Source organism: the organism of the source record quoted next, unplaced genomic scaffold, assembly GCF_019419815.1.
Source record: "Pyrus x bretschneideri cultivar Hongxiangsu unplaced genomic scaffold, Pyrus_bretschneideri_v1 Contig1, whole genome shotgun sequence".
Lineage (NCBI taxonomy): Eukaryota > Viridiplantae > Streptophyta > Magnoliopsida > Rosales > Rosaceae > Pyrus > Pyrus x bretschneideri.
The window spans coordinates 6,336,663-6,360,938 of record NW_025999390.1 but is presented as its reverse complement, the minus strand read 5'-3'; the positions used below and the strand labels follow the sequence as shown (position 1 = coordinate 6,360,938).

At 37.4% G+C, this 24,276-nt stretch overlaps 5 protein-coding genes across 6 annotated transcripts; 2 read left to right on the top strand and 3 right to left on the bottom strand.

Annotated features, from left to right (window-relative positions):
• Window positions 1-533: 533 nt before the first annotated feature.
• LOC103957549 (peroxidase 16) lies at window positions 534-2,693 on the bottom strand. The gene is made up of 4 exons (XM_009369735.3): window positions 2,409-2,693; window positions 2,099-2,296; window positions 1,263-1,428; window positions 534-1,159 (listed from the first exon to the last, which is right to left on the bottom strand). The coding sequence occupies exons 1-4, from the start codon at window positions 2,676-2,678 to the stop codon at window positions 753-755; spliced, it is 1,041 nt and encodes a 346-aa protein (XP_009368010.2). The 5' UTR covers window positions 2,679-2,693; the 3' UTR covers window positions 534-752.
• A 2,106-nt stretch (window positions 2,694-4,799) lies between these two features.
• On the top strand, window positions 4,800-5,864 carry LOC103953578. Its single transcript, XM_048582216.1, has 3 exons — window positions 4,800-5,085; window positions 5,408-5,540; window positions 5,644-5,864. Exons 1-3 carry the CDS (start codon window positions 4,922-4,924, stop codon window positions 5,698-5,700), a joined length of 354 nt encoding a protein of 117 aa, XP_048438173.1. The 5' UTR covers window positions 4,800-4,921; the 3' UTR covers window positions 5,701-5,864.
• A 534-nt stretch (window positions 5,865-6,398) lies between these two features.
• LOC103957547 (centromere protein O) lies at window positions 6,399-11,889 on the bottom strand. Of its 2 annotated transcripts, none has more exons than XM_009369732.2 (13): window positions 11,731-11,889; window positions 11,547-11,591; window positions 11,305-11,353; window positions 11,144-11,192; window positions 9,954-10,024; window positions 9,289-9,347; window positions 9,034-9,123; window positions 8,650-8,707; window positions 8,149-8,285; window positions 8,008-8,064; window positions 7,657-7,754; window positions 7,010-7,212; window positions 6,399-6,664 (listed from the first exon to the last, which is right to left on the bottom strand). In XM_009369732.2, exons 1-13 carry the CDS (start codon window positions 11,809-11,811, stop codon window positions 6,597-6,599), a joined length of 1,065 nt encoding a protein of 354 aa, XP_009368007.1. In that variant the 5' UTR covers window positions 11,812-11,889; the 3' UTR covers window positions 6,399-6,596. The 2 variants fall into 2 exon arrangements, with proteins under 2 accessions (XP_009368007.1, XP_009368008.1); XM_009369733.2 differs by having other exon boundaries at window positions 11,547-11,588; window positions 11,731-11,878.
• Window positions 11,890-13,827: 1,938 nt separating this feature from the next.
• Window positions 13,828-16,647, top strand: LOC103953581. Its single transcript, XM_009365342.3, has one exon. It carries the CDS (start codon window positions 14,834-14,836, stop codon window positions 16,094-16,096), a length of 1,263 nt encoding a protein of 420 aa, XP_009363617.2. The 5' UTR covers window positions 13,828-14,833; the 3' UTR covers window positions 16,097-16,647.
• Window positions 16,648-18,687: 2,040 nt separating this feature from the next.
• On the bottom strand, window positions 18,688-23,279 carry LOC103953582 (E3 ubiquitin-protein ligase MBR2). Its single transcript, XM_009365343.3, has 6 exons — window positions 23,112-23,279; window positions 20,166-21,368; window positions 19,985-20,035; window positions 19,806-19,904; window positions 19,397-19,558; window positions 18,688-19,057 (listed from the first exon to the last, which is right to left on the bottom strand). Exons 2-6 carry the CDS (start codon window positions 21,342-21,344, stop codon window positions 18,896-18,898), a joined length of 1,653 nt encoding a protein of 550 aa, XP_009363618.2. The 5' UTR covers window positions 21,345-21,368; window positions 23,112-23,279; the 3' UTR covers window positions 18,688-18,895.
• Between the last annotated feature and the right edge of the window lie 997 nt (window positions 23,280-24,276).

Here is a 24,276-nt window from a genome sequence, read left to right as displayed (position 1 = left end):
AGCTTTCACTTTTTTGATGGTCGATAAGAAATTTGCAAAATCCGTGTTGGAATTTTACAAGTTTGATACTAAATTGTTACAGCATTGTGACTTACCCAAAAATTGCATATTTCATCTCTTGGAAGCTTTTCTCAAAGCTGTAGAAGAAAATTGTGTTTTAGAGTCGGTATTAATTATCTTATTGGGCAAAGCATTATTTTGGTTCATGTAGTTTAGTGAAGTTTTACTTTGTTCAATTGTTGCAGCTTAATTCATGTTGTTTACTAAATTTTGCAATCCAAGGACAATAATTTCAATTTCACAACGTTTGTAATGGAATTAGCAAGTGAGGGGCATGCACGTAACACTATACCTTATAAAATTTGTGATTTATTAACGTAATAATTATGTTATAAATAAGACGATGGTATACAAAGATGAGCATTAGAGTTCTCAAGTTCAAATACTCTGTCCTCGATATTGCTTGGATTAAAGAAAACAAAAACAAGGGAATGCTATAGTTTATGACAGTTTTCATGGGTTTTACTAATTTATTTATATTGTTTTTTTTGTGGCAAGGGAAGGGACACAAAAAGGGGAGAGAAATTTGAACCTAGTAGATGTCGGATAAATGCTCTCTCCCACTAGAGCTACAATCGCGGGTAAACCTATAACGATGATTATTATGATAAGCAACTAGTACTTATCGAACTCAGTGGATTAGCCTAGCAAACAAATTTTTTGCAAACAAAACCATAAATATACGGAATAATCTAGTTCACAGCAGCGCAATTATGCCTAATCTCCCCCTGCTTTCCAGTCTTGATCCCTACTCGTCCAAGCTTTGTCATAGCTGCCACAAAAGCTCGTTCGAAGGCGGCGGCATCCGCTGCGAATTTGTTGACAATTTTTCTTGATTTGGTTTCAGTGAACAAGGACTGATCAGAAGTGAACAACCCTTTCCCTTGCTGAAGGTTCTTGTAGTACACATTGTCGAATCTCTGCGGTGTGGTTGGGTCCATATTAACCGCAATTCTCGGATCAACATTTTTGGGACACTCTTTTCTGAGCTCCCTTGCATATGCGATGTTCATCGTTGGATCGATTCTGTTCTTGCTCTTGAAGTTGTAGATCCGGTGAGTGAATCTGTTGCAATGTGAGAATCCAATTGTATGTGCTCCTGTTACACATAGATGTTTTATTTAAACTACGCTCTGGACATGAAAAAATGAAGTGAAAATATTTTTTTCGGATTCAGGACGTGACAACTTTTCTTTATGTACCTGAGAGTGCGACGAGATCAGTTAGAGAGAGACCGTGTTTGGCGAACAATGAATCAAGCTCTTCTACCTTAAAATCAGGATGGGGAAGATGTTGTCTCACGCTTGCTTTTGTAGAAGTCCTCCCATCAAGTCTTCCCAATTCAACTTTGTAGAATGGTCCCCCAGTCTGCACCCAAAGAATATATGCTAACCTTTCTCTAATTCTCTACTTAGTATTATTTGATTAGTAAAAACAATCATAACTTTTGACTTAATCAGTGACTTATAGGAAAAAGATATTCCTTTTTCAAGCAGTAAAAAGGAACGAATTGCTTTTGAACTTGATTAGCATAGAGGTTAAACGTTCATAAAAAAAGAGGCGACTCTAGACCAACAAGGCTCTCCGCTTTGCAAGAGTTGGGAGGGAGAGTGTGGGAAAGAACATCTATCGTACGCAGCCTTACCTTTGCTTTGCAAAGAGGCTGTTTCCACAATTCAAACATGTGACCTTTTAGTCACAAATGAACAACCTTTGCGTTGCGCCAAGGTTCAACCTCTGAGGTTAAAAGTTCATAATCCACAAAAACAAACCCCACATTGAAGTGAAAATGGATTATGCACTGAACAGTAATAGTTGTGGATTATTACAGTGTATGAAAAGTTATCATTTTTCTCAGTAAAACTGTAAAATTGTGAGAGAGAGAGAAAAACCCCACATTGAGGTGAAAATGGATTATGCACTGAACAGCAGTAGTTGTGGATTTTTACAGTGTATGAACAGTTCTCATTTTTCTCAGTAAAACTGTAAAATTGTGAAGCTTTAAAGCGTTGAAGAGACAATATTGTGCTTATTTTACCAGTCTTATGACATCCCTTGTGGCCAAGGCCAGAATGTCAGCACAAGAAACCTTGTTCCTGCAATTAGGCACTCTATCAACAGCAGCCTTGGCTTTGATCACCGTGTCAAACCCGTCTCCGGCGAGTGAAAGGTTATCCGAATTATCCTTCTCCGCTGAGTTGTTCCGAAACGCTAGCATTATTGAAGCATCACATCCCTATCCAAAAAACAAAATACTTCACACACACTGCACATACATCTTTGATAGCACAAAAGAACTTCGAAGCAACGAAAAAATGTAAGTTTTATGTATGAAAGATCAAAGTTACCTGAACAAAACAATCGTGGAAGAAGAGCCGGAGAGTGGCTGGGGCTGTCACAAAAGTCTGCTCAAACTTCTGCCTGACTGCAGCATGAACAATTGATTCAACATTAGGGCATGATTTTCTGTAGTGCTCTACATGAAGTTGAGCAAAAGTGCTTTTGAGGAGGAGGTGGAGAAGAAAGAGTAAAGGAAGATAGAAGGTGCTTTTGGAATTCATTTGAAAATTTGAATACAGTAGGTTCTTGATTGCGTTAGTGTTATGCATGTGAAGCATGTCTATATAAAGGTTAATTAACGTGAGGTGGCTTTGTCTGTGAAGAATATTCAAAGAAAATAATGAGAAATTAAGTTTAAAGAATAATAAGATAAAATTTTTAAATAAATAAATAAATAAAAACTCATAAAGGAGTTGGTTTAAAAAAAATGATGTGACAAAATGGCAAGCACGCTAGCATGCTGATAAAGATGTTTGGATTTTTGGATGTTTAGTGTTTTCAATTTTAGATTCTTCCATACAATCGTACATATTGTTCTATATTATATATTGTAATTTTCTTATGGTCCTCATGAAGATCAAGAGTTGATGAGTGCTATAAGTTTATAGGATGATCATGTAACTGAGTGCTATAGGAAAAAAGAAAATATCTTTCGGAATAATTGTCTTTCTCGTTTCATAAAATCTTTAATGGTGGAATAATGAGTATGATAGTTACTTTTGCAAATAAAAAAATTCATGCATATTGAAAGTTGTACTTACGTGTGCTAGGATGGTACCCAAATAAAGTAAAACCCGTTCTTTTGTAAATTATATGACCATTTAAATAATCAAACTGCCTTATTAAATTTTTTTTGTCAGAATTATGAAAGATTAAAGTAAAGTAATTGGGTATTGTGGGAGTGTCATTGTCCAATCTATGTGCTATTTGGCATATGAAGCAGACAGTACTCAGAAAAATGCATATAAGGCCATAACTGCTCTACAGAATATGTGCTAAATCCAAATTTACTGTCTTTCATTCCTGTCACCATATGGCCTTTGAGGAACAACAAATGATGTGTATAAAGATTATAAAAATAAAGCTTTAAAGTAGGTTATAAAGAATGGTTTATAACTGGTGTAATTGTATAAAGTAGAAGGAATTCTATCGGATTTAGAAGATTTTTTTTTTTTTTTTTTGTATTATTCGTATAATACAACAAGATTTACCCATCAAATCTCCTTCTTCTAGCTGGCCACCCTTTCTATCTCTCTCCCAATAGTTAGTTTTGCAACAAGATTTACCCATCAAATCTCTCTTCTATAGCCGGCCACTCTCTCTCTCTCTCTCTCTCTCTCCCCTCCCCCCCCCCCAATAGTTAGTTTTACAACAAGATTTACCCAACAATTAAAATCGTAGTGAGAAATGTTGTAGTGCTTTTTTTGTAGAGTGAAATTGTTTATGGGTATAAGAATATAAGTCACATAGTATATTATTTCATGTGTTATAATAAATATAGACGATAATGTTGATATATCATACTTTTGGAGTATATTAATAAAAAAATAAATTTATATGTTATAATTTGAGTGAAACAATAAAGTTACGTGATCGTATGAATACAACAAAAATTACTCGGTTTCTACAATACCAACCTTCAAACATTGCCACATGGATAACCCAGAAAATAAAATATTAGTTACAATGGAATATTATCTTTGTTTGAATATAGGGCAGCCCACGTGGTTCAATAAGTAATATTGGTGAATCAAAGTAAAAAAGCAACCTTCTATGTCTTGCCAAATGCTATTTGCCGGCAATTGCATCATGGGCATATCATATGTAATAAATTTCTCATATTTCTTACATAGAAAGGGAAAAAAAACTTGTCATAGTTTCAAAAAGAGGAGAGGAGATGCCAAAACAAATACAGATAAAGTTTTAATAGGTATATCGAAGTAATTTATTTCTTATCCATATGTTAATGTCTGATATTTGGATTGATACTGATTTCTCACTTAGATTTAAAGATACAATCATCCAACATTTTTGAGAGTTCAAACATGAAACATAAGCTTGTAGAATCTCTTAATACCCTAAACGAAACAATCATGTCTATAATTAGGTCAAAAATTGGAAAAGAAAATTTGTGAAAATAGGAGTCGAGCGAAAATAAAACACAACTTTGACCTTAAAATATAACGAGTCAGTTGATTGGCCATGGAAGTTAGATGAAATTCAAAACATTAACGTTCAGATAAAGAAAATTCTTGTATATCAAGAATTATCTCAACAGTTTAGATGTGAGATTTAAATTTGATAGTTTAGAGGTGAGATCACTGTGAGGCTGTGGGCTGAGCTATACCTATATAGATTCGGGCTCATTCATAATTTTTTAAATCACCCATCTAATTTTAGCCCTAATCTGACTTTGGGACCCTCAAAGCGGCGTGTCGTTTATACCAGTCAAGACAACGACATCCAGTGAGAGTGAGTCAGTTTCCCTTGGTCAGCGCACAGCCTAGAAAGCGAGGGAAAAATGGCAGCAGCGTCGTTTAGGTGGCTACTGCAGCTGCACAAGGACGTGCCAAAAGCCGCTCGGTTCTACGCCGAAGGGTTGGACTTCACCGTCAATGTCTGCACTCTTCGATGGGCGGAGCTCCAGTCCGGCCCACTTAAGCTTTCCCTCATGCAATCCCCCAAGTAAATTCTCTCTCTCCCTTCTCTGAGACTCGGTGCTCGATGCACACCAGGTGTTTGATGATTTGTCTAAACCAACTGCTTACACGTTCTTTGCCGCAAATGTTACAGTTCGTTCGTGTTTTTCGTAAAAACGGTATAGTTGAAAGAGACCCAACTCAAGTTTGTGTCGATTGAAAGCGTAAAACATCAAAATTTCTTGGTTTTTTTTGTTTTATTTATTTATTTTATGGTTCTTGCAAGTTTTGCTAATGTGGCATAGTAATTGGATTTGAGCTTTGGGTTTGGAATGAAATGGCATCTGCTAATGATGAATGTTTGACAGGGATCATGTCACGCAGAGCGGAAACTCTTCACTGTTGTCCTTCACAGTGCCAGACATTAATCAAACGGTGACCAAGTTGATTGCGTTGGGAGCTGAACTCGATGGCCCTATCAAATATGAAGTTCACGGCAAGGTGATGACTAAATTTCTGAACGAAACCATTGCGATCATTTATTCATCTATCATCGCTAGTCGGGTACTCTGGATGCATAGATTTTAATACGATCACATTACAGGTTGCAGCCATGCGATGTATTGACGGGCACATGCTAGGCCTCTATGAACCTGCTTAGGAGTTTCAGAAGCAAACCCCTTGAAAAAGTGCCACAAGCTGAAGACCAAAAATAGGGTGCTTGGAGCCTTCGTTAGTGAATCATGAAAATTTTACCCCATTGAGAAGATTTGAGAAATTGCCAATTCTCTCGGATTCCCTTCAACGATTGTTTTTGTTTGATCATCCAGATATTGTGCATAGCGTGTGAATTATTGTGGGGCTTGGAAAGAAAGCAAACAGTGTAACCAAACCTGTTCGCCACTATGACGCTATCCCAGACCAGTAATGCAATGTCATCCGGGGAGACACTTACACATTGTGTAATTGGTCTAGAACGTCATTGTGGCATCTGAAAGTGTGCAAGATGAAAACAAGCGACTGCAGGAATTGCTGTTCCTTTTTCTGTCACTCTTTTTGGTAGAAATCTAAGAATATGAAAGATGCTGTCAATTGATTCAAGTAAAATAAATAGCCTTCGATTAACCTGAAGGGGATGTGAGAAATCTCTGGCCAATCTTCCCCTCTCTGTAATCGTCCTTCTGGCAGAGGAGATTGCTCCAACTCTACGATGCTTCCCTTAAATTTTTGTAAACTCCTATCATTTCCGTTCAGCAGTTCATGAGAATGCGACGGGTGGTGAGATGACGAGGATATTATAGGGAAAACGAAGGTCAATTAGAACGTAAGAAGCTATCAAAGTCTAAATGGCCTCAATTCAAATGATGACACAATTTAGATAGATCAAGGCAGCAAGATACAGAATTCCAGTGGGAATGAGCAGGTGAAACTCAGATATACAAATTGCCGAAATTGAATCTGTTCCTATTGTACTCTACTGCTAAACAACCAGAGCTATTCCTGCACCACTTTTGGCTATGGCTTTGTACAAATCCAGATGTTCCGACTGGTGTAGCATTACGAAGAGTTCCCCTCGCATATTTCCCGAAGAGTTTGGGGCAAATTCAGCACTATGTCAGCGTATGCTGGAGTGGGATCACAAAACAAATACAAAAAAGTAACAATCAGAAAATGTAGATGCTCACAAAGCATACATATGAACTGTTCAGTAAACTGTCCACGATCCATAAGTCTTGTTTATAAGTTTCCATAGAAAATTAGCACCTTACTGACATTAGCAATAAAGTTGCAGCGGTTTTTTTTTTTTTTTTTTTTTATATATTTCAAATGTAATCCTAGACCAAAAACTTTATCAGAGTTTGCCAAGTATCATCAGGTAGGGTTGAGAAAAATGTTCATCCAAATTTGAAATGTCATTTATATTGGTAGAGCAGTAAGCGAGCGAAAAAGTCATCAACCAGAAAGAATACCTTCTGGTAAGCTCTTAGTTCGCAAGGCATCCTCTGCATAGAAGAGGGTGGTTGGACCTTCCAATGTTCCGTTTTCCTTTTTGTTCATGGATGATATATTTAGACTGCTTTTTCTGGGTTGACACACTGGCCACGCTACCACACTGACATGAGTTGGAAGCACAGAAACAAGCTCTGCATATTTAAGCTTCACAACTACCTTGCTGCAAACAGAAAATCACATTCTTCAGGATGATGGAAACACATTTACTCGTGATGATGTATGCATAACCATGCCTGCTACCAAGATGGCACTCAACCACACGTAAACTAATAATTGATTCGATTATATGATAGGATAATGGATATAAAAAGCAAACGCTATCATCAACTACTTTTGTCTTGTCAAAAGAATACATAGAAGTGAACAAATCTATCATTGTCCTACTCAAGACAAAGCTATATTAAGTGCCAGATAGATCAAGATATGTTAACTCAGATGCGTTAGTAACAAATTACCGAGCTCATACAAGTACTCTAAAAGGGACTGGCAAGGAGTATGAATACGCTGACATATAATTACGAATGTGTTTAGAAAATCAAGATATTATTCTATTGATGCTTAAAAAGCCAAATACACAGTATAATGCAGGGAACAAAGCACCAACCAATCAAAATCAAGTATTGAAAAGACGATTAAGCTGTAGGGAAGGGTAAAATGAATTTCTTTGATCTGATTCCCATATAACTCCTTGACAAGCCTAACCTGCATGACAATCAGTGAACTTAGAGTAGTAAACAATTGAATAAATAGGTGTAATGGAACAAAGCTATAGTATCCAACCCACCCACGCCTCAATCCCATGTCTCTAATTTGCACATCTCATCCAGCATATGTTTATCTCTTCAATATTTGGCAACAATGCAGGTAACCCACCCTTCACCCTCCTCTAACCAACTATTTTTGCATATTCTAATAATTACAAATTCGTTTTAGCTTACATAAGCCAACAGCATACCTGTTCCCTTCTGTCCACATAAGCCTGTAACATCTCTCCAATGTAATCTATAAATTTCTGAAAGCACATCATAAACGACAAATAATCAGACCAGGGGCACAATATTGAGTCAGCAAGGCTAATGCACAAACCCAATCATACCATAGCATTGGAGGAAAGAAGATCATTTTCTGCTTCTCGTATTGGCAAGAAGTACGGAATGGTGTGTTCAAGGACTGTCATTTTCTCAAGAAACGACTTGCTCTCAAGCACACAATGGTATAGGTCACAAGGTTCTCCTGCGTCATTGCAGATACATATGAGTCAGCATCCCCACCGCTAAAGGCCAAAGTGATGAATGTGTTACAACCTTATAGCACATATTTTTTTTTTCTTCCCAAAAGTAAAGTATTTTTCTATAACCTATCTTGATGAATGTGTTACAACCTTATTGGAGACTGATCCAACTGTTACACCAATCTTGATAAATAGAATTATCAACGATTACCTTCAGTTCACTTATGGAATATTTTACACCACAGAACAATGATCTCAGATGGGAAAATGATGTTTTTTGTGCATAGATAGAAAAATGACATGATACCATACTAGACACTTAAAATACTAACTAATTGAAAATAAATTAATTACTTCGCAGCACACCTGCATAAGATGTCTCATACAGTATGCCAATTCTTGCCCCTTCCAAACAGCAAATCACCTGTCCACAGATTAAACCAATATTCAGGAAACTTCTCACAAAAACAATACTCAATAAGTTTATGAAATAAAGATTACTATATGCATATGCTATATCTAACATATAAACTCTACAATTAGATTATAACCAAATAAATAACCTTGAGTCCTGGCATTATTGTTTGTATTTATATTCACTCTTAATTAGAAATTACATCTACAAGAAATTATTAAATTATCAGGAACCGATTGACAACAATGCACAGTTATTCTACTACCAGAGAAGCTTATTTGCTGGCAAAAGGACAGTCCTCCTGTTACTGATTGAAACAAACTTCTCAAAATTACCTTATTTCCGGTTTTATACGTAATTTTTTCTTGACCAGGCAACATGTTTATGTCTCCCGCCATTGCCTTTCTTTCAGCCTCCATGTGAACCTGATTAAAATCTAGACCAATTAGATAACGCAATTTTTCACCTATATTATGAAAAAATGAAACACAGGAAAACGAGATATCAATTCCATCACCAAATTCTAACATCAAAGCTTAAGGAAGCCACGGTAAATCTCAATCACTTTAAAGTATTGAATGGAACCGTACCCGCTCTCTTATTGTTGCTAGTAGTCCATCGTTCCATTGTTCACCATCCAAATAAGTCTCTGCAACAAAGAATATATTTCAAGTCTTACTCAAACCAAAAGATAAACCAAAGTTTTTGCACAAGTCAACCCAACCAACACACAACTCCTTAATGAATAGGAAAACTTGGTAAAAAAAATTCAGAATATTCAATAAGTTATATTGCTTAAATCAAGCTTATTATCACGTTGGTTATTTATACATTCTGCTTAAGTTACATATAATAACCATAACTTTGAGCAATACAATAATTCCAACACGGGTGAGCCATCAAGACAGCACACTAATTTGTCCCTTGTAGGACTGGAGCCATAAAAGTCTTCCCCTTCAGTCGCTGGTATCCCCATCAGGAGAAGGTTCAATCACACACTTTGCCACGACAAGCTTTTGGTCAACTAAAATACCACAACCTGCTAGTGGTTGGGTTCCTTAGGACTGTATATACTAAAGATGACTACAGTGCACAGATGATGTGGGACTTGAGGTATCACACCACATATGTGCTCTCCTCCAACAGCATTTAGGTATCACACCACATAGTAACTTGACATAATGCGAAGCTAGATTCTACTGATTCCAATTACATTTGAAATGAAACATTAAACATAACACTTTTTAAAAGATACCTTGAGTTTGTGAAGCCCGTGCAGCTTCAAATTCCTTCTGTAGACGCTCATAAATTATCTTGTCAGCATCCCTGTTAAAACAATAGAATCATGAATAAATTAGTAGTAGTAATATACAAGTCCACCAATAATGTACTATTTCTAACTGGAGTAATGATGAACAAGGGCTCCTTTTTCTATGGAGGCAGTCAGGCAGACACACAGAATCGCCTTCGAATTCTTAGCCTATTTTATTAAGGCATATATCCACACCTCATAAAGAAATAAACAAAGACAGGTGCGTGTGCCAAGTATTTTTTTTCACTGGTGTATTTAATAAGTAAGCATGTATGTACACATGCGTGTGTCTGCAATATATGTATGCACAATTGCGCATATATGCTTACACATACAAGATAAATAATACTAAAGTTACTTGCAAACAGATTAGACAACTCTTTACTATAAAGTCAGTTAAGACATCTTTAACATTTAATCACAAGAAGCCCGACAACCATAGTGTGGTTTTTTATATTGAAATTTCATGTGGATATTTCAAGAACATAAAATTGCATTACCGATTCCAGAATCCAGAAGTAGCTTGTTGTCCCAAATTCACAAAAATCACAGGAGAACATCAGGTTATTCAGAAAACTTGTTAGTCCTTTTAGAAAAGATACTTGGAATTTCAGTGACCTACGAATCATAATCAAATTCATACTCAAAATAGAAATATATGAAGAAACAATGCTACCCACATTTTTTAGATAATCAAAGGAACAACTGGACTTCATTTGGGGCGAGGCAAAAGCATATAAAATGCCTGCAGTTATAAACATAGACATACAATAAGAATTCTTAGTAGATTTGTTACTTCCTTCTTCCACTCTTCGGTGATATTCTTTTCTCCTATTTCGTTGCACACGTAATCTCTAAATACGATTTGGTAAGTGAAACTCTACAAAAACATGTACCAGAAAGAAAAGGAAAACAAAGAAAAAAAGTTTACAAAAAGCATATATCATTGAGCCTCGAGGAAGCATCGCCAGAAGGGCCTTGAGTATTTGAAGTCACTCAAAAATAAATTCTCAAAATACAAGCACTCCATAATCTTTGAAAGCGACGCCAGTTCCATAATATACCATGATCTCACAATAATAAAAAACGGCATGGTGAATAAAGACCTAACAATTGCTCCACGAATACTTTACCTAGAAAGACGCTCCGCTAACTCACTATGCCTTTTGAGAACATTTGTCCCTGTCAAATACAAGAAAAGCTTCAATGGCCTTCACAATAAGCAAGAATTCTTGTAAACGTTTGTGATAAAGAACAAAGACAATAAAATACGAATACGAAAAGGGTTGCTCACATCTAGCTCGTATGGCGTCTAAAGAAATATCTTCCTCTTGCATATAACCCTGTTACAAAACAACACAAAAGTATAATCTTTGTGGCAAAAACATACAGAGCTCCGGAGCACTATAAGTAACAACAATTTGACTGTGACCATCACCAAAAACACACTTCAACTCAAACAAAATTTAAAACTTGAAAATTGAAAATTCTACACCGCAAGATAACATAAATTGAGTAATAAATGATAATTAATACCATTTCTCCTAGGGCATAGGAACGTCCGCTCAGCGATTCAAGCTGCTGCAGTATTTAACAGAAATTGGAAGCAATTCGTATAAAATATGAAGAAAAAATTCGAAAAATCCAATCAATTTCTCAGCAAAAATAACAATTTAAAGTAAAAATAAACGGAGAATTGCAAACGAAAGAAAAAACTGACCCTGCGAGATGGGTCTCCGAGATACGCCATCTTCCTCGGTCTCCGCCTGAAATGCTCTTCTGCGTCGTCGCTGTAATCCATTCCTCACAGGAAAGAGAGAGATGAGAGAGAGAAGAAGAAGAAGAAGAAGATGCTCAGAATGGGTCGGACTAACCCGGAATCACAAAAATTAGGGATTTTGTAGAAAGTCGGGTAAAATTACTTGACCCGAACCCGAGAATAAAGTCAGGTAACGAACTGGGCCGCCAGGTTAAAACTTGCATGTCCTTCGCTCGCAGACGGGCCGCCAAGAAACTCACCTTATTTTCTTACCTCCGTTATAAATATATTTTTTTGTTGAAAAATGAGTTTTCTTTTCTAAAAAAAATAAACATATTTTGTTGACCTAACCAAGAAAAACAGAGTATTCAGTGTTTTTGGACAACAAAAAGAAATAGGTACAAAATTTGGACAAATTCACAAATATTGTAAGATTAAGCTTTCGAATAACATCCTATAATTTAGATAATTTTGGTTGAATTCTAATTTTTATTTATTTTTTGATCAGATAATACATTTTAAATTGAATTTGAAAAGGTTGTTAAAAAAGTGAGGTGCTAAAATATGCATTAGTAATAAGTCACATAAATAATGAAATTCATGGTTAAAGAAAGTTTATTCATATTTGGACGTCATTGTTGCACGTCATCTTGACATTTCTTGTCACTAAATTGATCAAATATTTTTTTTTCAAATTATATTGTTTTGAGCATTGTAATTATTTTTGTTTCAAAAATTATATGTCACTCATTTTAAAATATAAGTAACGATCATCAATTTAAGTTCCTAAATTACAAAGTTCATATCGTATGTACATTTTCTTAAATAATTATTTCGTTTTCAAATTTTTTTAAAATTAAAAGTTTAAATTTATACTAAAAATAAAATTATTATCAAACAGATTTTTTTGTAACTAAGAGTGATACGTGGACCTAATTTTTTTGTTAATACAAACGAGAATGCTACTCTAATCTACGCTAAAGAGGGAGAATGATTTGAACTCGAGATGCAATGATTTTTGTTTTGAAAAACGATAACATTAGTGGGTTAAATAATTAATTATTAGAATAGGGGAATTGGTTAATATCGACACTGCATCATGGTGCATAAGCATAATTACTTTCCGTTACTACGGCAAAACATCATTGCCACCAAAGCAATTTACCACTCCGTAGATAATTACTTTTCGCTACTAAGGCAAAACGTCATTGCCACCAAAGCAATTTACCACTCCGTAGATAATTACTTTTCGCTACTAAGGCAAAACGTCATTGCCACCAAAGCAATTTACCATTGTAACATCCTACATCGCCTAGGGGAGTGGATCATGTAAGCCTTATATGTATATTCTCATCTCTACCTAGCACGAGACCTTTTGGGAGCTCACTGACTTCGGGTTCCCGTAGGAACTCATAAGTTAAGTGAGTTCGCACGAGAGCATTTCCAGGATGGGTGACCCACTGGGAAGTTCTGCTTGCGTGTGTTCCCAGAAACAAAACCGTAAGGGTGTGGTTGGGGCCCAAAGTGGACAATATCGTGCTATGGTAGAGTCTGAGTCCGGGATGTGGTGGGGCCCGAGCTAAGATGTGACAATTTGGTATCAGAGCCAATCCCTGATCGGATGTGTGCCAACGAGGACGTCGGGCCCCTAAGGGAGGTGGATTGTAACATCCCACATTGCCCAGGGGAGTAGATCCTATAAGCCTTATATGTATATTCTCATCTCTACCTAGCACGAGACATTTTGGGAGCTCACTGACTTCGGGTTCTGTAGAAACTCTGAAGTTAAGCGAGTTCGCGCGAGAGCATTCCTATAAACAAAACCGTGAGGGCGTGGTCATGGCCCAAAACGAACAATATCGTGCTATGATGGAGTCAAACCCGGGATGTGATAGGGGCGGGGCCAGAATGTGACAACCACTCCATAGACTTAATTCTTAAAAAATAAGATTTCAAATTTAATGTAATAAAACCTCCTAAAACACAACAAATATGGCAAGTATTTTTTTAAATAAAACTAAAAATCCAGAAATGAGAAGAAAACAACACCGAGAAAGAAGAGAAGGAAGAGAGAGAAAATCAAAAGAAGGAAAGAGAGAGAGAGAGAGAGAGAGAGAGTATCAGCAGAAGCGATCGAGCTACACAGAGCGGAAGTTCGAATATAAATCAGCAAACACCAAAAAAATACAAAAAAAATACAAAAAAAAAAAAGCAGTGAAGAAATTTCAAAAATAAAAAAGCCCAAGAGAGATAGAAAGCGAAAGGCAAAGTTCCGAAGTCACTGAGGTTCGATTTTTCTCTGCAATTCGTCGAAGCTCGATAAGGTCAGAGTTCAATCAATCTCCCAAAACCCCTCGCTCACAAACACTCTTCCAGCTTTTCACTATTTGATTTGTCTGTTTTTTATTTTGGCGCTTCATTGCGCTTTCTCCTTTTGTTCGAATTCGATTTTCCTGCAATTCGAGCTCTGTTTCTTCACTTCAATACGCCGAAGTCACTGATCTCGTTCCCCCGACTTCAAATTTCGCGTCTTGAAGTTGAAAGCTTGCGAATTGGGGGAAATTAAATTCTGGGTTCGGATTGGCGGGGTGGTGTAATTCAAGTTTGCGAGGAGTTCGAACCCGAATTTTTGGTGATTCCAAGTTAGGGTTTTTTATTTGTAATGGTTATTTTTATTAATTAAGCTTGATTGTGTATAGTTTTGTTGGGATTTAGCGAGCTTTGTTACTTGGGTTGATCTCTAGGGTTTTGGGATTGAGAAGATGGGATTTGGGTTTGCATTGTATGGCTCGTGGGTGGGGCAATTTTGGGTCTTTTGGATACAGGGTTAACCGAATTCCGGTTCGAGATTGGGGGTTCTGGGTTTTTTTTTATATGGTAGATGGTTTGCCTCTGTTTGTGGGGATATGCAGAGTTTTGAGGATTGATTTGCAATGAAGGATATGGAGGAGTGCAAATTCTGGGTTTTCTGGAAACAGTAATAACGGTAATTTTGGCTTCTGGTGCGGTTTCGGGGGAGATTAGTTGTTTCTTGTGGATGGTGTATGAATCTGTTTCTTGAGAAATGCAACCTCAGCAGTTCTCTAGAATTGATTTGGGTGATCTGAAAGCACAGATAGTGAAAAGGATTGGGGCCGAGAGGTCAAAGCGGTATTTTTATTACTTGAACAGGTTGTTGAGTCAGAAGCTGAGCAAGAAAGAATTTGACAAGTTGTGTCACCGGGTGCTCGGGATTGAGAACTTGCCACTGCACAATCATTTCATACAGTCAGTCTTGAAGAATGCATGCCAAGCCGAGACCCCACCACCAGTCCATTCACCAGTTCCTGCGAAACCTGGGATACAAGCTGCAAACAGTTCTCCAAGTAGAGAAGATGGGCAGGAACAAAGCCTCTTTTCGCATCAAAATCAAAATGTACCCGCTTGGTCGAATGGGGCGTTGCCAGTGTCCCCACGAAAGGGTAGGTCCGGGATACGCGAATGGAAGCTAAGGGATAGGCCAAGCCCACTTGGACCAAATGGGAAGGTAGATACTGTATCACTTCATCCGACTGGTGCCGATGATAATGGCGGTAAGTTTATTGTTGAAAACGGGGATGTGCATGCATTTGATTATCAGAGACCAATGCAACGTTTCCAGCCAGTTGCTGAGCTACCTGGCAATGAAAGAGATGGTGCAGTTTGGCGGCCCATAGAAAAACTGCGGATACACAGCAAAGACCAGACTGACTTAGCTGTCATTGATCAGGAGGAAGAGGGAGAACAATCAAACCGCATGAGTTTCTCAAGAAGTCCTCTACTTGCGCCACTGGGGATCCCACTCTACCCAGCCAGCGTAGGTGGGGCCCGCAAAGCTTTTCCAGTTGGGAGCAGCGGTGATTTTGTTAGTTATTATGACAGTGGGGGATTGTCCGATACGGAGACACTTAGAAGACGCATGGAGCAGATTGCTGCAGCACAGGGTCTTGGAGGTGTTTCTACAGAATGTGCCAATATGCTGAATAATATGTTGGATGTGTACGTAAAGCGATTGATTAGATCCTGCGTTGAGTTGGTGGGAGGAAGGTCTACATCAGAGCCAAAAAAGAATGCTGCACCAAAGCAGCAGCAGCAGCAGCAGCAGATTCAAGGAAAGATTATCAACGGCATGTGGCCAAGCAATCACATGCATATGCAGAGCAGCAGTGGGCCCGTGGAAGAGCAAAGATCTCGGTGCTCAATATCTTTGCTTGATTTTAAGGTTGCAATGGAGCTAAATCCACAGCAACTTGGAGAGGATTGGCCATTGCTGCTGGAGAAGATTTGTATGCAAGCATTTGAGGAATGAAAGATCCTTATGAAGATAAGTTCATCCCAAAGTTGTGTTTGGGTCGGTCCGTTCTGGTTCAAAGGTCCTGAGATCACCAGTTGTTGGAGATAATTGGTTCAAATAATTATAATCCCATTGCCAGGATGCACCAGATGGTTCCTGAGTGGGTAAAGTTCCGGGTATTGCACGGTGAAATCATCTGTTTGAGCATCAAATGTCTGTAATTTCTTGCCACTGAGCCAGGATCCATCCAGAATTATCTAACTGCAGCCATTCAGGGGTGTTTTCAAACTGAATCCCCATGTTTGGTTGTTCTGTTGTATGTTTAACATAGATGCTGCTGTATTTGCTGCCGCTCCAGATCTCACGCTTTCGTGTAATTGCAGCCAATGGAAGAAATATAAGAAAATTTTGCAGGGACTGTGTTCTGTAGCTCGGTGAGAGGTACAATTGCTTGTGTAAGAGCTGCAGTATGCTCTGTATGTATTTTAGAATCTTAGATTGATTTAAATTTCAATATCAATAACACATCGACATCAATTGAGCTGTCCTTGACGGCATTAGTTTAACTTCCGTGTTCATAAATGACACTCAAAATATTTAACTGCCAAATTATCGTTCACTGCTCATGTGTTCTGGTTGACATATGTGAATGTATATTTAACCTTTGATCAAGCAAAACAGTTGTTGTGGATATATTTCTGCAGGTACACACAGAAACACAATCACTCACATTTCTAAATCTTAATTACTGTCAATTTGATTTTAATTAGTAAGCTGTTATATATTTCCTGTTGATGAAACGAAACATGTTTACATATGTCCCATGCGTTCTCTTTCATTTCCATTTCATCTGTAATCCTTGCTTATCAACACGCACTGTTTCTGTCTTCTTTTCTCCTACTCTTCTTTTTCAAGCTTCAACTTCGATCATCCTTTTTGTGTTAATTTCTCGTGGTAATTCTGATCGATTGCTGTAAATTAATTTTGGTATTTCCATTTTTATCTTTTATTTCATTTGCATCTATTGTTTTCTGTAATCATCTTGTAATAAAACTTACTGACCAGTAACAGGACGTTTGAGGCATGGTTTTCTGCATCTACATTGTTCTGCAATTTCTGGGAAGCTTCAGATTCATAAGTAGCACAACCTTGGTATTTACCGTTAAATCTTGGTTATTGTATTTTTTACCAATGACTTGACGGTTAAACCGTTTTCACTTTTCTGTTACAAACAATGAAGCAAAAGCAGAATTTCAGGAAAAAAAAAAAAAAAAAAGGGTTTCTTCAACATATTTGATGTGGCTGTTGGGATCATTTTCATAGGTTTCACTTGTCCTTGGAACTGTTGTCATTGGTTGCTTTTGATGGGTCCCGACACATCCTAGGACTTACGTCCCTGCTGCTGTTACGTTTGCAGTGGAAAGAAAAAGACCAGTCTGAGATACATGTGGCTTCATTTGACGACACCCATGTTTACCTGAGAAAGTAGAAGCTTATGGAAACCCCTCAGTTATTGCAGTTCCACAGTGGATAAAAGGGCTCTGGATATTTTCCTGAAATAGCATCACAGGATTTTGCAAACTGCTTTCGACTTTTGGGCTGTTTCCTGGTTTTGCACCATATTTGCATTATTCTTCTTATGTTGCTTTCTCTTATGTATCATGTGTCGCACAATCTCTTTGATTCTCTGGTCACATGACGACAAATAGTTTAAGGTGCTCCGGAGAAATGGACACTTCGAGTTTTTTAACTGTTAGATTTTAGTTTTTGTGTTTTTAAACAAAGATCTAACAGTTAAAAGTTCAAAGTATATAATACTCCGGAGTATCGTAGAAAATCCCCACTTGACTGACCATGAGATGAAAGAGACTTAAGAGTATACAAGTACGAATTGAGTTTTCTTTCCCTTTTTATTTATTGGTTACAAGTTACTTATGTGGGTCCTAGGGTAAAAATTCGAAAATTCTAAAGTATAATGTACTTTCAAGTTCTACTATTGGACGCAAACTCAAGAATTCGAGACAACGGAATGGGTGGATATGAGCCTCTTAAAAGGACAAGCTCATGAGCATGTGATTGAACATACAAACGCACAAGTACAGTGCAGGACCAGATAACTGTTGGCATCTCTTGTAGTTTGGAAGATCAAATGTTGGCCTTACATGTGACCTTTCTGGGCGGTACCAAAGTTGCCTGATGGAGACCGAATCGTAGGATCTAACTTTTTCCCATGTCACTTGAACAAACACAAGACCGCATCAAAATTGTTCTGTCGGACAATCTCATCAAATTACTTACTCGAATCGGAATTTTCAGTCACTTTACAACCCCCTTTCAAAATTTGTCCAAGATCAGATTCCGGTGACATTCGAATGCCATGACTAACAGACGGCGGCCATCTCATCCGATAATACGCATCGGTTTAGTAGAATGAAGTTTGAAAAACGAATGGTAAATTATCAAACTGTACTGAAAAAATGAGCTCTGTTGTAGATTATGGAGAAGCCTATAACGATCATTGCCAAAAATGGTTGGGATAACTAAAAACCCGACATCTTGAGCATCAAAACGATGCCTTCTAAACCGAAAACCGAAAAAGAAACACGTTTGAAGAAACAGCACCACTTTGTATAATTGTATGTATTCACAGTTCCACAAGTGAATGCGGATTCAGGCTTTAAGCCTGACAGCTTGGATTTATTAGTTGAATGAGACGAGACGGAAGAGAATCAATATGTACATGGAAAGGGTAAACTTTATAAAGAAGAAAGATACAATGAGGAAGTCTTTCCTCCAAATGATTTAATGACTTAATTATGTGGAGGGTGGCGAAGGCGAGGGTGCTGTTGCTGGTGCTGCCGCTGCCTTGCATATTGGGCACCAATTCTTAAGCCGCAGCCACTGGTTTACGCATACAATGTGAAAGCTATGCTCGCAGCGCAATCTTCCAACTTCATCTTCAGCCACATACTCTTCCTATGAAAAGATAGACTGATAAGTATTACTCTATATATAGAGAATTAAATTCAACTAGTACGACCCGAAACAAATCTAAAGTATATCTGATTAGATCCACACTGAATTTTATGACATGTTAAACAACATTTGGAAGCATGCTGAGCTAGTTATAACTTCTAACTTATCCGAGGAACTGCCTTGCACCAGTGTAGGTTCAGGGTGAAAACTTCGGGAGGCAACCCCTCTACGATAGCATTAAATAATCATCAGGTGCCCAATTTTCTTAACTTAGAGGTGCTGCTACATAATTACACTTGGTTTTAAAAGAAAAAAAGATCAGAGCTATTGGAAAAGGACCTGGCAGATACTGCATTTGACATCCTCCTTCCCATCGCAGCTTACGGATGCATTTTCTTGGGGTGTGGACTGATAGATACTTTTCTTAAGGCAATCGGACAATGCTTCTTCTGGCAATGCTGTGCTGACAGTACCCATCCTCTCTTCTAGAGCTAATAATTCCTGACATCCAAGTAGGTGAATACCGTATATGAAACAGATGAAGATAAAAAAGTTACACCTATTATAGTATTTTAAACCGAGCATTAGTTGATTATTTGAATTGATTCATTACAGAGGAACTGATCATAACAAAAGGTTCAGATGCACCCTGACCAGGTCAGAATATTATTCAAACATAAATGAACAATGAGACATACTACAGATTATTTCTCTGTGAAATGAATCGCAGTGCACAACAATAGCAAACCTCATATGTCATGTTGTCGATATCCAATCTCATGTCCCTGTGATGATCGTAGATGTTTAGGCTATTCAGGAACAAATTGGTCTCGAGAACAAGTATTTGCTGAAATATGAAAAAATATCAGTTAAAGAACAAAAATTCAATCATGCGAACACAAAAATCTACAATAAGTTAATAACTACCTCAAATGATAGCTCTTCATCGTGTTCAATTCTCTCGAGTGCTAGCAATACCTGCACAATTGTTTGAAATAAACAGATTAAGAAATGAAGGCACAACTACGTAAATTCTTTAGTGCTCCTTCCTATACAAGGCAACACATTGTAAGACCACAAAAATGTTCATCAAAATTTCATATAATACCTCCGCTATCCCATCCATGTTGTAGCGTCGCAGTCCATCCTGATTCATTAGAGAGCGGGAAAACCCAACATCTGAAGCACCAGCTCGCAGAATGCCATGAAAAGTACCACTGCTACTACCTGGCCGGCTATAAGAATTCTGCCGAATTAAAGGAACTTCAGCAGATAACTGTTGTGATGAAGTAGAAGCATTTGAGTTGATAGACATTTCAGGTTGAGACGTATGTGGGCCAACTGCAGAGAATCCATTGGATGACGAGTTGTTTCCACTTCCTTGATGAGGAAGCAGCCTTCCCCTCGAGTGACCAGTGACAGTTCTCCGAGTCCTCACTGATGCAACACCATTGTTATCCCTGTTAGAAGGCATATTTCTAGCTCTTCTTGAATCAGAAATTGAGATGCCATGGCTAGAATTGGAATTTTGTGCTGACGATGACCCATTCATCTTCTTCCCCTTAGCAGCAGAACTACTTTCTCCTTCGGAAGTTCTTTTCTTTATGGTCTCTCTCCGACCAAGGCTTGAATCTGATGATGAACAACTGGATGGGGCAACGTCAGATACTGAACTGCATCTTAGACTTCTTAAACCATTCCTGGCTGTGCTAGCCCGTGTCTGGATGGTGCTTTTAGGTCCCGTAGAAACACTGGAACCCACTATGGAATCTGGGCTGCGCAATCCAGATCTCTGATTAAAACTCCTTCGAGACCTTGTATTTGATGCTACACCGGAGCTTCCAACTTCCATCAAGGTGATTTCACTAGACACAGAATTTTTAGATTCAAGGTGCAACCCTCTTTGAATTTTTCCCGGTGGCGGAGCAATTTCTGAAACTTCTGGATCATCCTGAACACTACTGGTTTCAGATGAATCAGTATCCAAATTAGAAGATAGCTTTTTATAAGGTTCTGCAATGGAGTTTCTTGTGTTGCCAACACCAACGCAAGACCTCGAGGAACTTCCAATTATCTCTTTCCCACTTGACGAAGAGCGAAATGTTGGCCTTGAAGGTTTGGCCTTTTCAACTTGAGCACTTTTCACAGAGTTCAATCTTCCACTGCATCCCAGTCGGCTACAGAGCTGAGCATTGCGGTCTCTATTGGGGGTTTCCCTCAAAACAAGACCAGATCCCTTTTTAGAGATGAGTCCATTCTCAGCTCTTTTACCCGAAAACTCATCCATGTATGTTGGTCGTATGTTTCAATTCTGTAACAACAGTAACAAAAAAATTTATGATCATTGATGCCATTTTACAAGTAAAATTACATCAATTTCCAAGTTCCATGAAGAATGTTAGTGATAGACAATCTAGATCTAGATGGTGAAGTATCATATGGTAGTCAAAGAAACTTTGGTGCTCAAAATTGGCAATTTTTTTGGTAGGGGGAGAAAACAAGGAAACAAAATTGCAGACATTTCAAAACTAATAATCCTAAGAAAACTGTAACGGACAGGTATAAACAAAACAAAATATGTTTCATATGTTACATGTACAAATACTATGTCACATATGTAGGCAAAACTACACACAAAAATGTTAACGGAGAAATGAGTCACTCATTCGTTGCGGAAAGTAACAAGAATCCAATGTAAACCAAAAAGTTACGAAGAATCCAACAAACCTTCGTGGCTCCAAAACTTGGAATCTGATTAAGGTTCTAACTTCAACTATCTCATTAAAGTTTAAATTTCCAGATCTTTTGATGACAAAGTAAGCTGGAGGCCAGAAATACCGATGCATTTCCTCTGCTGGAAGTAATAGTCCCCACAAACAAGTTTCCTAGTCAGAGGCATGGAATCCTTATTCTACTATAAAGGATAAGCCTTTCTTTCACCTTTAAAAATTCGACAGCGGCTGAGATGTCATTGACATTATAAGAGAATTTTCTTACTTTACCATAACCGTTTCGTTGATTATTCCATCATACGCGAATAAAACTGTCCTCGACAAACTATTTTGGAATTCATTATCTGTACGCATGTCTACTCTATAAAAATGCATAAACGTCATGACCATTATCAACAATTTTGTATCCTAACTCCAAACTGCATCACAACAATTCCAGAACTCAGAGCACTAGCAATACATGAAACATCGAAACAAGTATGATTTCTATGCAGAGAACAGAATAATAATTAGACAAAGAAAATACATATAACATGCACCAAAACAGATGATCAGAAGCCCAAACACGCAGGATTAAGCATTAAAAAGCAACAATAAGCAAATTAAGACCTCTGTTGGGATTAGCTATGCCATTGATGATACAAAGAGAAACCCAATATTTTTTGTTTTCCTGTGAAAGAGAACCCAAAAACCCAGAATTCTGATTGTGTCAAAACATAAAAAGGAAGAAAAGCAAGGAGTAAAAAAAGGACTCCAGATGGCCACATGCCCCATAATATCATCCCAAAAAAGTGGCCACAAACCCCTTTTTTTCTTGAATTATTCTCCACACAATGATCCTATTTTCTATTCTGATCAAAGACTCCCTCCCCGTGTTTTCAGGACTTGAAAAAAGAGAGGAAAAAGCTGAATTTTTTAGGAAATAAAAACCAGTAAAAAGGAAGGGAAAGTTTATCATCATTTCTCCTCCATATATATTCCAACAAACCCAACAGAAATTTTCACTTTTGGACTTGAAAAGTGCTTATTTTTATTGGTAAGGAAGATAACCCAGCTGAAAAAAAATGATCAGAATTCAGAATTCCTCACCAAAAATTATATATTTAAAAAAAAATGAAAAAGTTGGAGAAAAAAGGAAGAAGATGATGATGAAGAAGCAAACGCAGCAGCTACCCAAACCAGGAACGATAACCAAAGATAAAACCCAGATGGAATTTTTATTTTTTTTTTAAAAGTTGAAGAAAACCCAATACAATTCAACAATCGTTGAGTTTAGATAGGAGTTAAAAAACTAAAATTGGTTATCCTTTGTTCTAATTTACCTATTTCCTTCTCCTCCTTGTTCTCCTTCTTCTTCTGCTTCCTTCCAATACCCAGAAGCCAAAAGTTCAAGCTTTTTAAAACTCTAGAGAGAGAAAGGAAAAAAGGCTTTTCCTCTTAGAGAGAGAGAGAGAGAGAGAGAGGCAAAAAGGCCCGTGTGAATTGAATGATTCAATGCTTAGGGAGAAGTCCCTTGAAATATTGGACTTTCGTTTTTTTTTTTTTTTTATTTATTTATTTAATTTTAACAATTTTGGAGTTTATTTCTTTCCTGCTTTGGAAGCTTAATTCGAACAAACAAACAACAGCCAAAGTGCTGTGCCGTCCGAATGAGAAAATGAGTTCGGAGAATTGTGAGCCGTTGGATCAGATAAAGAGTCGACGATCGACGGCTGTGGAGGCATGTGACGACATGATCAAATATTGGTTTACCATGTCACCCCTCACCGGCCCCCACACCAACTTCGCGACCTCAGCCGCCTTCCAACGTCAAATTATAGTTTTTTTTTTTTAAATAATTAAAATTAGGACTTTTTATTTAATTAATTTTTTTTTAGGTCCAAGTAAATTACAATCCGCCTTGAGATTGAAGACTTGAAGTGGGTCTCTTTCACTTTGCTTATCAGATTCAGATAGATGGATTTTGATGCGTGTGAATAAGTGCGTCAACTTATGTGGATGAAAACTACATATTCATAGAAAAATACACTATTTATCCATACATATCTAATACGCATTCATAAATCTATATTCAAATAGTAAAGAATACTAACTTGTCAGCGCTTGAACAGTAGTGTACATATAACTTCATGTTATGTCAAAACAAACCGAATGCAAATTTATATGTTGAAAGTTATTTGAAAGTCTAATCTTTCTTTTTGTATAAAAAGTATCCTTGTGGATCGAAGTACGAGCGCAATAAAAAATAAGTATAAGCGGTTTAGATTAAAATTGCACTAAGAATAGAAACACCATAAACGAACGATTGAGAACAAGTTTTAAGTCTTGGTTAGAACTCGTTTGGAACTACTTTTAAAATGGCTGAAATTGTTTTTTTGTGATAATATTTTTGGAAATAATCCTTAGTAAAAATGCAAAAGTGAATCCTGGAAAAGCACTTGAAATGCTTCCTATAAAAAACACATAACTAATGCTTATTGCAGGAAG